This window comes from Delphinapterus leucas, chromosome 9, assembly GCF_059928025.1.
Source record: "Delphinapterus leucas isolate spDelLeu-1000000601 "Yukka" chromosome 9, BTC_Dleu_Yukka2, whole genome shotgun sequence".
Taxonomy (NCBI): domain Eukaryota; kingdom Metazoa; phylum Chordata; class Mammalia; order Artiodactyla; family Monodontidae; genus Delphinapterus; species Delphinapterus leucas.
Genome location: NC_143137.1, coordinates 103,970,575 through 103,983,519, shown reverse-complemented (window position 1 = coordinate 103,983,519; position 12,945 = coordinate 103,970,575). Strand labels below are relative to the sequence as shown.

Here is a 12,945-nt window from a genome sequence, read left to right as displayed (position 1 = left end):
ACATTTGAAGCCAATTCTCACTTATGATCTGAGCCAGGGACCCATTTCTCAGCATGACTCGGCAGTTCTGTCCCAGTTTAGTGAGTAGACTGCTGAGCAGACTAATGAGTGATTTGTAGCCTGCAACCCATTAGTGGAGAGTCACAACCAGCATTTCGTGAAAATTAAATAGAATAGAAAACATAAGAATGAATCACATGGAACTTTAAACAGATATGTGTATTTTGCAACAAATACTGTGGCCGGTTATGAAGAATAGTGTGAGACAGACAGATAATGCATAAGAAGAATGCATGCGTCCACAGTGAGATACTCCCATCTTTTGTTCCCTGGAGTTTCATATGATGTTCTGGTTTGATGATGGTCAATTTGATCATCACCTCAATGGGAGGGTTTTTAATCTTGTACATTTAATTTTATATTTACCTAATCCATCATTAATTGCAAAGCAAAGTATGGGAGATTTTAGGCCTTAGTCAACAAAATTAATAAGTTATTAATAAATTTAAGTTATGGAAAAATAATATCAAAGGTGACATTTTCCAAATCTTTAACAATTGTATGTAGCACTTCAATAAAACCAGCATAAATTGCCCTTTAAAGAAGGATTTTTTTGGAGGACCTTCAAGATGGCAGAGGAGTAAGACTTCCTCCCCACAAATACATCAAAAATATATCTACATGTGGAACAACTCCTACAGAACACCTATTGAATGCTGGCAGAAGACCTCAGACCTCCCAAAAGGCAAGAAACTCCCCACATACCTTTTTTCTTTTGCCCTACCACGTACCTGGATAGGACAAAAGAAAAAAGAAATAACAAGAGACAAAAGAATAGGGATGGGACCCGCACCGCTGGGAGGGAGCTGTGAAGGAGGAAAAGCTTCCACACACTAGGAAACCCCTTCACTGGTGGAGAGAGAGGGTGGGCAGCAGGGGGAAGCTTTGGAGCCATGGAGGAGAGCGCAGCAACAGGGGTGCGGAGGGCAAAGTGGAGAGACTCCTGCACAGAGGATCGGTGCTGACCAGCACTCACCAGCCTGAGAGGCTTGTCTGCTTACCCGCCGGGGCAGGTGGGGGCTGGGAGCTGAGGCTCGAGCTTCAGAAGTCAGACCCCGGGGAGAGGACTGGGTTTGGCTGCGTGAACACAGCCTGAAGGGGGCTAGTGCACCACAGCTAGCCAGGAGGAAGTCTGGGGAAAAGTCTGGAACTGCCTAAGAGTCAAGAGACAATTTTTTCAGGGTGCACGAGGAGAGGAGATTCAGAACACCACCTAAATGAGCTCCAGAGACAGGCACAAACCACGGCTATCAGTGCAGACACCAGAGACAGGCATGAAATGCTAAGACCGCTGCTACAGCAACCAAGAAGCCTGTGTGCAAGCACAGGTCACTATCCACATCTCCCCTCCCGGGAGCCTGTGCAGCCCACCACTGCCAGGGTCCCATAATCCAGGGACAATTTCCCCCGAAGAACACACGGCATGCCTCAGGCTGTGGCAACGTCACGCTGGCCTCTGCCACCGCAGGCTCGCCCTGCATTACGTACCCATCCCTCCCCCTGGCCTGAGTGAGCCAGAGCCCCCTAATCAGCCGCTCCTTTAACCCCCTCCTGTCTGGGCAAAGAAAAGATGCCAGAGGGCAACCTACATGCAGAGGAGGGGCCAAATCCAAAGCTGAACCCCAAGAGCTGTGCGAACAAAGAAGGGAAAAGGAAATCTCTCCCAGCAGCCTCAGGAGCAGCAGATTAAACCTCCACAGTCGACTTGAAGTATGCTGCATCTGTGGAATACCTGAACAGACAATGAATCATCCCAAAATTGAGGTGGTAGACTTTGGGAGCGACTGTAGACTTGGGGTTTGCTGTCTGCGACTCTTTTCTTTATGACTTTTATGTTTATCTCAGTATAATTCTTAGCGCTTGTTATCATTGGTGGATTTGTTTATTGGTTTGGTTGCTCTATTTGTTTTTTTAATTATTTTTTTAATAATTTTTTTATTTTAAATATTTTATTATTTTTTCTTTCTCTCTTTTTTTTCTCCATTTTCTTCTGACCTGTGTGGCTGACAGGGTCTTGGTGATCTGGCTGGCTATCAGGCCTGAGCCTCTGAGGTCGGAGAGCCGAGTTCAGGACATTGGACCACCAGAGACCTCCCAGCCCCATGTAATATCAATCAGTGAGAGCTCTCACAGAGATCTCCATCTCAATGCTAAGAACAGCTCCACTCAATCACCAGCAAGCTCCAGTGCTGGACACCCCATGCCAAACAAGTAGCAAGATAGGAACACAACCCCATCCATTAGCATAGAGGGTGCCTAAAATCATAATAAATTCACAGACACCCCAAAACACACTACTGAACACAGTTCTTCCCACCAGAAAGACAAGATCCAGCCTCATCCACCAGAACACAGGCACCAGTCCCCTCCACCAGGAAGCCTACACAGCCCACTGAACCAACCTCACCCACTGGGGGTGGACACCAAAAACAATGGGAACTATGAACCTGAAGCCTGCAAAAAGGAGACCCCAACCACGGTAAGTTAAGCAAAATGAGAAGACAGAGAAATACACAGCAGATAAAGGAGCAAAGTAAAAACCTACAAGACCAAACAAATGAAGAGGAAATAGGCAGTCTACCTGAAAAAGAATTCAGAGTGATGATGGTAAAGATATTCCAAAATCCTGGAAATAGAATGGAGAAAATACAAGAAACGTTTAACAAGGACCTAGAAGAACCAAACAGCAAACAAATAATTATGAAAAACACAATAAATGAAATTAAAAATTCTCTAGAAGGAATCAATAGCAGAATAACTGAGGCAGAAGAACCGATAAGTGACCTGGAAGATAAAATGGTGGAAATAACTACCTCAGAGCAGAATAAAGAAAAAAGAATGAAAATCATTGAAGACAGTCTCAGAGACCTCTGGGACAACATTAAACACACCAACATTCCAATTATAGGGTTCCAGAAGAACAATAGAAAAAGAAAGACACTGAGAAAATATTTGAAGGAATTGTAGTTGAAAGCTTCCCGAATATGGGAAAGGAAATAGTCTATCAAGTCCAGTAAGCACAGAGAGTCCCATACAGGATAAATCCAAAGAGAAACATGACAAAACACATTAATCAAACTATCAAAAATTAAATACACAGAAAAAATATTAAAAGCAGCAAGGGAAAAACAGCAAATAACATACAAGGGAATCACCATAAGGTTAACAGCTGATCTTTCAGCAGAAACTCTGCAAGCCAGAAGGGAGTGGCAGGACATACTTAAAGTGATGAGAGGGGAAAACCTACAACCAAGATTACTCTACCCAGCAAGGATCTCATTCAGATTTGACAGAGAAATTAAAACCTTTAAAGACAATTCTCTTTACAGTAAAGAGAATTCAGCACCACTAAACCAGATTTACAACAAAATCTAAGGGAACTTCTCTAGGCAGGAAACACAAGAGAAGGAAAAGACCTACAAAAACAAACCCAAAACAATCAAAAAAATGGTAAAAGGAACATACATATCGATAATTATCTTAAATGTAAATGGATTAAATGCTCCAAATAAAAGACACAGACTGGCAGAATGGATACAAAAACAAGACCCATATATAAGCTGTCTACAAGAGACCCACTTCAGACCTAGGGACACATACAGACCGAAAGTGAGGGGATGGAAAAAGATATTCCATGCACATGGAAATCAAAAGAAATCTGGAGTAGCAATACTTATATCAGACAAAATCGACTTTAAAATAAAGACTATTACAAGAGACAAAGAAGGACACTACATAATGATCAAGCGATAAATCCAAGAAGAAGATATAACAATTGTAAATATTTATGCACCCAACATAGGAGAACCTCAATACATAAGCCAAATGCTAACAGCTGTAAAAGGGGAAATCAACAGTAACACAATAATAGTAGGGGACTTTAACACCCTACTTTCACCAGTGGACAGATGGTCCAAAATGAAAATAAATAAGGAGACACAAGCTTTAAATGACACATTAAACAAGATGGACTTAATTGATATTTATAGGACATTCCATTCAAAATCAACAGAATACACTTTCTTCTCAAATGCTCATGGAACATTCTGAAGGATAGATCATATCTTGTGTCACAAATCAAGCCTTGGTAAATTTAAGAAAATGAAAATTTATCAAGTACCTTTTCTTACCACAACACTATGAGACTAGATATCAATTACAGGAAAAAACTGTAAAAAATACAAACACATGGGGAGCTAAACAATACAGTACTAAATAAGCAAGAGATCACTGAGGAAATGAAAGAGGAAATAAAAGAATACCTAAAAACAACTGACAATCAGAACACAGCAACCCAAAACCTATGGGATGCAGCAAAAGCAGCACTGAGAGGGAAGTTTATAGCAATACAATCCTCCCTCAAGAAACAAGAAACATCTCAAATAACCTAACCTTACACCTAAAGCAATTAGAGAAAGAAAAAAAAAAACCCAAAGTTAGCAGTAGGAAAGAAATCATAAAGATCAGATCAGAAAGATATGAAAAACAAATGAAGGAAACAATAGTAAAGATCAATAAAACTAAAAGTGGTTCTTTGAGAAGATAAACAAAATTGATAAACCATTAGCCAGACATATCAAGAAAAAAGGGAGAAGACTCAAATCAATAGAATTAGAAATGAAAAAGGAGAAGTAACAACTGACACTGCAGAAGTACAGGGATCATGAGAGATTACTACAAGCAACTCTATGCCAATAAAATGGACAACCTGGAAGAAATGGACAAATTCTTAGAAAAACACAACATTCCAAGACTGAACCAGGAAGAAATACAAAATATGAACCGACCAATCACAAGCACTGTAATTGAGGCTGTGATTTAAAATCTTCCAACAAACAAAAGCCCAAGACCAGATGGCTTCACAGGCGAATTTTATCAAACATTTAGAGAAGAGCTAACACCTATCCTTCTCAAACTCCTCCCAAATATAGCAGAGGGAGGAAAACTCCCAAGCTCATTCTACGAGGCCGCCATCACCCTGATACCAAAACCAGAAAAAGATGTCACAAAAAAAGAAAACTACAGGCCAGTAATACTGATGAACATAAATGCAAAAGTCCTCAACAAAATACTAGCAAACAGAATCCAACAGCACATTAAAAGGATCATACACCATGATCAAGTGGAGTTTATCCCAGGAATGCAAGGATTCTTCAATATACCCAAATCAGTCAACATGATACACCATATTAACAAATTGAAGGAGAAAAAACATATGATCATCTCAACAGATGCAGAAAAAACTTTGACAAAATTCAACACCCGGGTTTCCCTGGTGGTGCAGTGGTTGAGAGTCTGCCTGCCAATGCAGGGGACACGGGTTCGTGCCCCGGTCTGGGAAGATCTCACATGCCGTGGAGCAGCTAGGCCTGTGAGCCATGGCCACTGAGCCTGCACGTCTGGAGCCTGTGCTCTGCAATGGGAGAGGCCACAGCAGTGAGAGGCCCACATACCGCAAAAAAAAAAAAAAAAATTTCAACACCCATTAATAATAAAACTCTCCAGAAAGTAGGCATAGAGGGAACTTACCTCAACATAATAAAGGCCATATATGACAAACCCACAGCCAACATTGCTCTCAATGGTGAGCAATTGAAACCATTTCCACTAAGATCAGGAAAAAGACAAGGCTGTCCATTCTCACCTCTATTATCCAACTTAGTTTTGGAAGTTTTAGCCACAGCATCAGAGAAGAAAAAGAAATAAAAGGAATCCAAGTTGGAAAAGGGGAAGAAAACTGTCACTGTTTGCAGATAACATGTTACTATACATACAGAATCCTAAAGATGGTACCAGAAAACTACTAGAGCTAATCAATGAATTTGGTAAAGTTGTAGGATACAAAATTAATGCACAGAAATCTCTTGCATTCCTATACACTAATGATGAAAAATCTGAAAGAGAAATTAGGAAACACTCCTATTTACCATTGCAACAAAAAGAATAAAATACCTAGGAATAAACCTGCCTAAGGAGAAAAAAGACCTCTATGCAGAAACCTATAAGACACTAAAGAAAGAAATTAAAGATGATGCAAACAGATGGAAAGATATAGCATGTTCTTGAATTGGAAGAATCAGCATTGTGAAAATGACTTTACTACCCAAAACAATCTATAGATTCAATGCAATCCCTATCAAACTACCAATGGCATTTTTCACAGAACTAGAACAAAAAAGTTCACAATTTGTATGGAAACACAAAAGACTCTGAATAGCCAAAACAATCTTGAGAAAGAAAAATGAGCTGGAGGAATCAGGCTCCCTGACTTCAGACTATACTACAAAGCTACAGTAATCAAGACAGTATGATACTGGCACAAAAACAGAAATATAGATCAATGAAACAGGATAGAAAGCCCAGAGATAAACCCATGCACACATGGTCACCTTATCTTTGATAGAGGAGGCAAGAATATACAATGGAGAAAAGACAGCCTCTTCCATAAGTGGTGCTGGCAATACTGGACAGCTGTATGTAAAAGAATGAAATCAGAACACTCCCTAACACCATAAAAATGAACTCAAAATGGATTAACAACCTTAATGTAAGGCCAGACACTATAAAACTCTTAGAAGAAAACATAGGCAGAACACTGTATGACATAAATCACAGCAAGATCCTTTTTGACTCACCTCCTAGAGTATGGGAAATTGAAACAAACAAATGGGACCTAATGACACTTAAAAGCTTTTGCACAGCAAAAGAAACCATAAACAAGACGAAATGACAACCCTCAGAATGGGAGAAAATGTTTGCAAATGAAGCAACTGACAAAGGATTAATCTCCAAAATATACAAGCAGCTCATGCAGCTCAATAACAAAAAAACAAAGAATCCAATCCAAAAATGGGCAGAAGACCTCAATAGACAATCCTAGAAAGAAGACATACAGATTGAAGAATGCTCAACATCACTAATCATTAGAGAAATACAAATCAAAACTACAATGAGGTATCACCTCACACCGGTCAGAATGGCCATCATCAAAAAATCTGCATACAATAAATGCTGGAGAGGGTGTGGAGTAAAGGGAACCCTCTTGCACTGTTCGTGGGAATGTAAATTGACACAGCCACTCTGGAGAACAGTATGGAGATTCCTTAAAAAACTAAAAGTACAACTACCATACTACCCAGCAGTCCCACTACTGGGCATATACCCTGAGAAAACCATAATTCAAAAAGAGTCATGTACCACAATGTTCATTGCAGCACTATTTACAATAGTCAGGACATGGAAGCAACCTAAGTGTCCATCGACAGATGAATGGATAAAGAAGATGTGGCACATATATACAATGGAATATTACTCAGCCATAAAAAGAAACAAAATTGAGTTATTAGTTGTGAGGTGGATGGACCTAGAATCTCTCATACAGAGTGAAGTAAGTCAGAAACAGAAAAGCAAATACCATATGCTAACACATATATATGGAATCTTAAAAAAAAAAAAAAAGGTTCTAAGGAACCTAGGAGCAGCAGATGTAGAGAATGGACTTGAGGACACGGGGAGGGGGAAGGGTATGCTGGGACGAAGTGAGACAGTAGCACTGACATATATGCACTACCAAATGTAAAATAGATAGCTAGTGGGAAGCAGCTGGGAGCACAGGGAGATCAGCTCAGTGCTTTGTGACCATCTAGAGGGGTGGGATAGGGAGGGTGGGAGGGAGGGAGACGCCAGAGGGAGGGGATATGGGGATATATGTATACGTATAGCTGATTCACTTTGTTATACAGCAGAAACTAACACAACATTGTAAAGCAATTATACTCCAATAAAGATGTTAGAAATAGAAGGATTTTTTTAAATATGTAGAATAAAAAAGTGTAGTGAAGTGGAAGTACGCAAAATCATAATCAAGTTTAAATGCTGAATCTGGAATTGCAAGTAATGACAGTATTGAGAAAAACATTGAGTCGTGTCAGCAAACTGATTTTATTGAGCCATATTCTAAAAACAGTATTTAAAGTTTTGATAAAGATTATTTAAAAGATGGTTTAACCAAAGGTATAAAACACCCCAATAAAAATAATAGATTCCAATGTATAAATTGAATGGTAATAATTTAAATCAAAGATTAAAACATCCAAAATATAAGTTCCTTATAAACACAGCAAGCTGAAATAGTTGATAATCCCATTCAAATATCTTTTAAAAGAATAAAGATGTAAATTGCTGGTGCTAACTCTTAATATTACTTGAGTGCTAATAAAAATACTTTATTAGGGAGAATTCCCTGGCAGTCCAGTGGTTAGGACTCGACCTAAGCACTGCCATGGTGGTTAGGTTAGGCCGTTTCACTGCCATGGGCCCAGGTTCAATCTCTGGTTGAGGAACTAAGATTCCACAAGCCACGTGTCACAGCCAAAAAAAAAAAAAAAAGAAAAGAAAAACAACTTTATTAGCATCTTTCTATTTACATGTCATGTGGTAAAATAGCAAATAGCTCACCCAGTTTCTATGCATCCATTGCATTTATTGTTTTAATGATGAATCATCTACTGAACTAAAAGCTGTAAGTCCTAGTCAGTTCTGCCACATCTCAGAACTCCTGAGGGATCCACTTACCTTGGAGCCTTCCTCTAGTAAATGCTGCTCCCATTAGCAAGAAAAACCTATATGTGAACACTCATAACAGCTCTAATCATAATCTTCAAAACCTAGGAACAACCAAGATTGCTTTCAACAGGTGAATGGAAAAACATGTATTGGATAACGATACTAGAGTAGAGCTACACAATGGAATACTGTTCAGCAATGAAAAAGATCAAACGCAACACACAACCATATGGATGAATCTAAAAAGCATTTTGCTTAATGAAAGCAGCGAGATCCAAAAGATCTCATACTGCATGATTCCTTTTTTTTTTTTTTTTTTTTTTTTTTTGCGGTACGCGGGCCTCTCCCGTTGCGGAGCACAGGCTCCGGACGCGCAGGCTCAGCGGCCATGGCTCACAGGCCCAGCCGCTCTGCGGCATGTGGGATCTTCCCGGACCGGGGCACGAATCTGCGTCCTCTGCATCGGCAGGCGGACTCTCAACCATTGCGCCACCAGGGAAGCCCTGCATGATTCCTTTTATATGACATTCTAGAAAAAGCAAAACTACAAGGGTGGGAGTAGATCAGTGGCTACCAGGATTTGGGGGAGGGGGACAGCGTTGAAGACAAAGAGCCTGTAAACGAACATTAGGGTGACGGAACAGTTCTATATGGTTCTGTGGTGCTGGCCACATGGCTGTATTTCTCAAACCCATAGAACTGTGTGTACACCATGGAGAACAAACTGTACTGAATGCAAAGCAAAAAATAGAGAAAGAGAGAGAAATGTATACCAGGATGGTGGGAAAATCCAGGATGGAATTCAGAAGGTAACAAGTGAATCTGTACTACAAACAAATGACATAACTACATTTAAGTGGATGGGGGAAAACAGGAGTGATCCTAAATTTGGACCTTCATAAACTTGGAAACAGTATTTTGACACAGAACTGTAAGGCTAATGACAAAAAGAACTGTATGTAAGTACCATCTGTACTCTACTTGGTAAACGTGTTTCTCACCAAGAAACAGGTTGGCAATTCTAAACTTCTTACATGTATACTCCATGTAAGACCATGCAGTGTGACTTGTGCCTTTTTGTCACATTTTGTTACATGTGACGAAGAGTAAACCTTTGGCAGATGGTGAGAGGCAGGCCTCACGCTGTCAGAGAAGGCTGAGAATGAGCCCCGTGGTGCTGATTGGACTTGGGGGCATCCACGAACTCATGTTTACGTTGTGCTTCACAGATTCTGTGTTTTTTACAAATGGAAGGTTTGTGGCAACCCTGCCTCGAGCAAGTTTATCGGGGCCGTTTTTCCAACAGCATTTGCTCACTTTGCATCTCTGTGTCACAGTTTGGCCATTCTCACAATATTTCAAACTTTTTCATTATTATTATATTTGTAATGGTGGTCTGTGATCAGTGATCTTTAATGTTACTAGTGCAACAAGATTTCTGCTTGCTGAAGACTTAGATTATGGTTAGCATTTTTTAGCAGTAAAGTATTTTTAAATTAAGGTATGGACATTTTTAGACATAATGCCATTGTACACTTAATAGACTACAGTGTTTAGTATAAACATAATTTTTATATGCACTGGGAAATCAAAAAATTTGTGTTACTCGCTTTACTGTGGTATTCACTTTTATTGCCGTGATCTGGAACTGAACCCATAATATCTCTGAGGTATCCCTTTATATATATATATATATATATATATATATATATATATATATGTGCAGAAAGTAAATACAGAAATATATGTAGATATATGGATACACACAGGTTCAAATACACCCAGATATTCCTAGCTCTGTCCGCTGGGAGGGCCTAGAAGCAGGCACACACAAGCAGCCAGAAGCATGTCGAGCTCCAAAATGTTGGTTTAAAATGCCACTCTCCAATAAAAGACATTGTGAGATCCTTGGAAAAATGGCTGATTCTAGGGTTGGAGCAGGGAAAGTACACAATAAACCCAAGCTCCTCTAAGCGCCCTAAGTAACTGCAATCTTGTGTACGTCACTGAACTCCTTTGGGCCACAGTCGCTTCCTCTCCACCATGGAGAGTTACACTAAATGGTCAGTAAGAGCCAGTCAAATGTGGACCTTCTGTGTGTCTAAGAAAATGAGAGGTCAGCTTTGCCAAATATGACATGTCTAACCATTGAGGACAAAAACAGCAAAGAAAAACCCAGGAGAAGAGGCTTTGGAACTAAATCGTAAGAGTCAACAAGGACTTATGTGTCCTTGGCTGTTTGGAGTCAATTTGTTCTGTGCTTGATTTTCAGCACTTAAAAACTACATCTTTAAATCTTTTCTGCTTAAAATTACCAACTTTTGGAAGCTCATTCCTATGGGATATCTCTGAAGACTATTTTTAATAAGAGAAATACTGTAATCGTGTGATGTTTATTAATGTCGATAACTCAGTTGCCCATGTTTTCTCTTTTCCTAAGTGTGAGTCCAAGTTCCAGAAGCAAATACATTCCTCTCTATACGTAAGTAATGTTTCTTAATGTTTTAAAAATTACTGGATTTACATCTAAATTGTAGTTGCTTTCAGCTCACTCGTGTTTGTAATTCACTTTTTGAAACAGCTTACGCTTTCTAACAGATTTCTAATGTTTTCCTAGCATGCTGCCTGTCAGGAATTTCATCAAAAATGCGTTAAAGATTTTAATAAGAGAAAGAAAGGGGGAGCAGTATCTTTGGTGTTCCCAAATTGGTTATTTTATGAAATAAAATACCTTGGATGCTACTAATATTGGGTGTTGTCAACAAGAAAGACTTTTACACTTGATGTGGAAGCTACAATGTGCTCGCCAAAGCTGAGGGCAGGAAATGCGATCTCTTGCTTTTCTATTTAAATTTGGCTCTCCGTGGGTGGCACAGATGTGCGTCACCGCCCTTTGGGGTCTTCTCTGCTTTATATCAGAGAAAAAACTTGTGCTTTAGTCAGCTTGGGCTGCTGTCACAACATAGCACAGACTGGGTGGCTTGTAAACAACGGACGTTTATTTCCCACAGTTCTGGAGGCTGGAAGGTAGGGACGGCCAAGGGGTCACAGACTTGTGTCCACGTATGGTTCAGGAGCAAGGAGCTCATGGTGTCCCTTTTATAAGAACACTAATGACCCAAGTACCTCCCACCTCCTGACACCATCACCTTTGGATGTTAGGAATTCAACGTATGAATTTTGGGGGAACATAAACATTCAGATCACATTACCTTGAAAAAAAGTAAATCCAAGAAAACAGAGGAATCTGGGCCTTTCATCTCTACCCTCCCCCCTCATTACTCCAGCCTCTCCTACCCCGCAGTAGAATTGACTCACCTTCCTACCAGTGGCCCCAGAAGTGCCTGCAGGACACCCTCTCACTGCCGTGGACTAATTGGACCTCCTCGCAGGCCCCGAAGGCACATCGCCAGTTGTCCACAATCCCAGGCACCTGCCCCGTTTCTGTCCCCACAGGAGACCCCTCAGCTATGGAGACACCCATCTCTGCCTTGCCCCGGCTGCCTCCAAGCTCCAGGGAGGAGTTGGCTCAGGGCTGCAGAAGCAGCTCCTTCATTGCTCAAAAACACAAACCAGCTGTTGCTCTCAATCTAAAAAAGAGAAAGGCTCCTTACTTTATTTTTTTTAAGGCAAATTGTTCCATCACCGTGGTTAATGTTTTGCATTTTGATCTATTTTGGCAAGATTTCCTTCGCAAGTTAGGATATGTTCACCTATTTTTTCTATGTTTCTTTTCATACTAACAGTGGTTGCGTGCATTCTACAAATGCTGATGACGTTGACGACCCCCGTGGAGACATCACATCTCTCGCCAAGCCTCGCAGCTCTGAAATTCTTTATACGAGCTCAAGTTGGTGAGTTCCACTTATGATTATTCCCCTCACTTTATTATTCAGGAGGAAACATGGTCATGGGCTTTGCAATGAATGGAGCAATTAAAAAACGGCCCTGGATAAACAACAAGGTCCTACTGTACAGCACAGGGAACTATATTCAATCTCCCAGGATAAACCATAATGGAAAAGGATCTGAAAAAGAATGTATACGTGTATAACTGAGTCACTTTGCTGTACAGCAGAAATTAACACAACATTGTAAATCAACTCGACTTCAATAAAATTTAAAAAAAAACAGCCTGGTGCTGCTCACAGCTTAAGAGGAAAGATACCTGAAAGATACCTGAAAGAAAGGTACCTGAAAGGACTGTAGTTTCTCACAAAGGAGGTTATAGTTTTGAGCACTGACTAACCTGGGTGCCTACATATATATGCAATATATCTTTACACGCTATGTTTTATGAATATATTATATATATATAAT

General features: G+C 40.1%; 1 protein-coding gene across 1 annotated transcript in view; it reads left to right on the top strand.

Moving 5' to 3' along the window:
• The window catches only part of SPMIP7 (sperm microtubule inner protein 7), a 56,532-nt gene that overhangs the window by 29,024 nt on the left and 14,563 nt on the right, over window positions 1-12,945 (top strand). Inside the window, exons 6-7 of the mRNA XM_030761507.2 lie at window positions 11,066-11,107; window positions 12,372-12,479. Of these exons, the coding sequence (XP_030617367.2) occupies window positions 11,066-11,107; window positions 12,372-12,479 (150 nt within the window). The remainder of the gene's footprint in view (window positions 1-11,065; window positions 11,108-12,371; window positions 12,480-12,945) is intronic.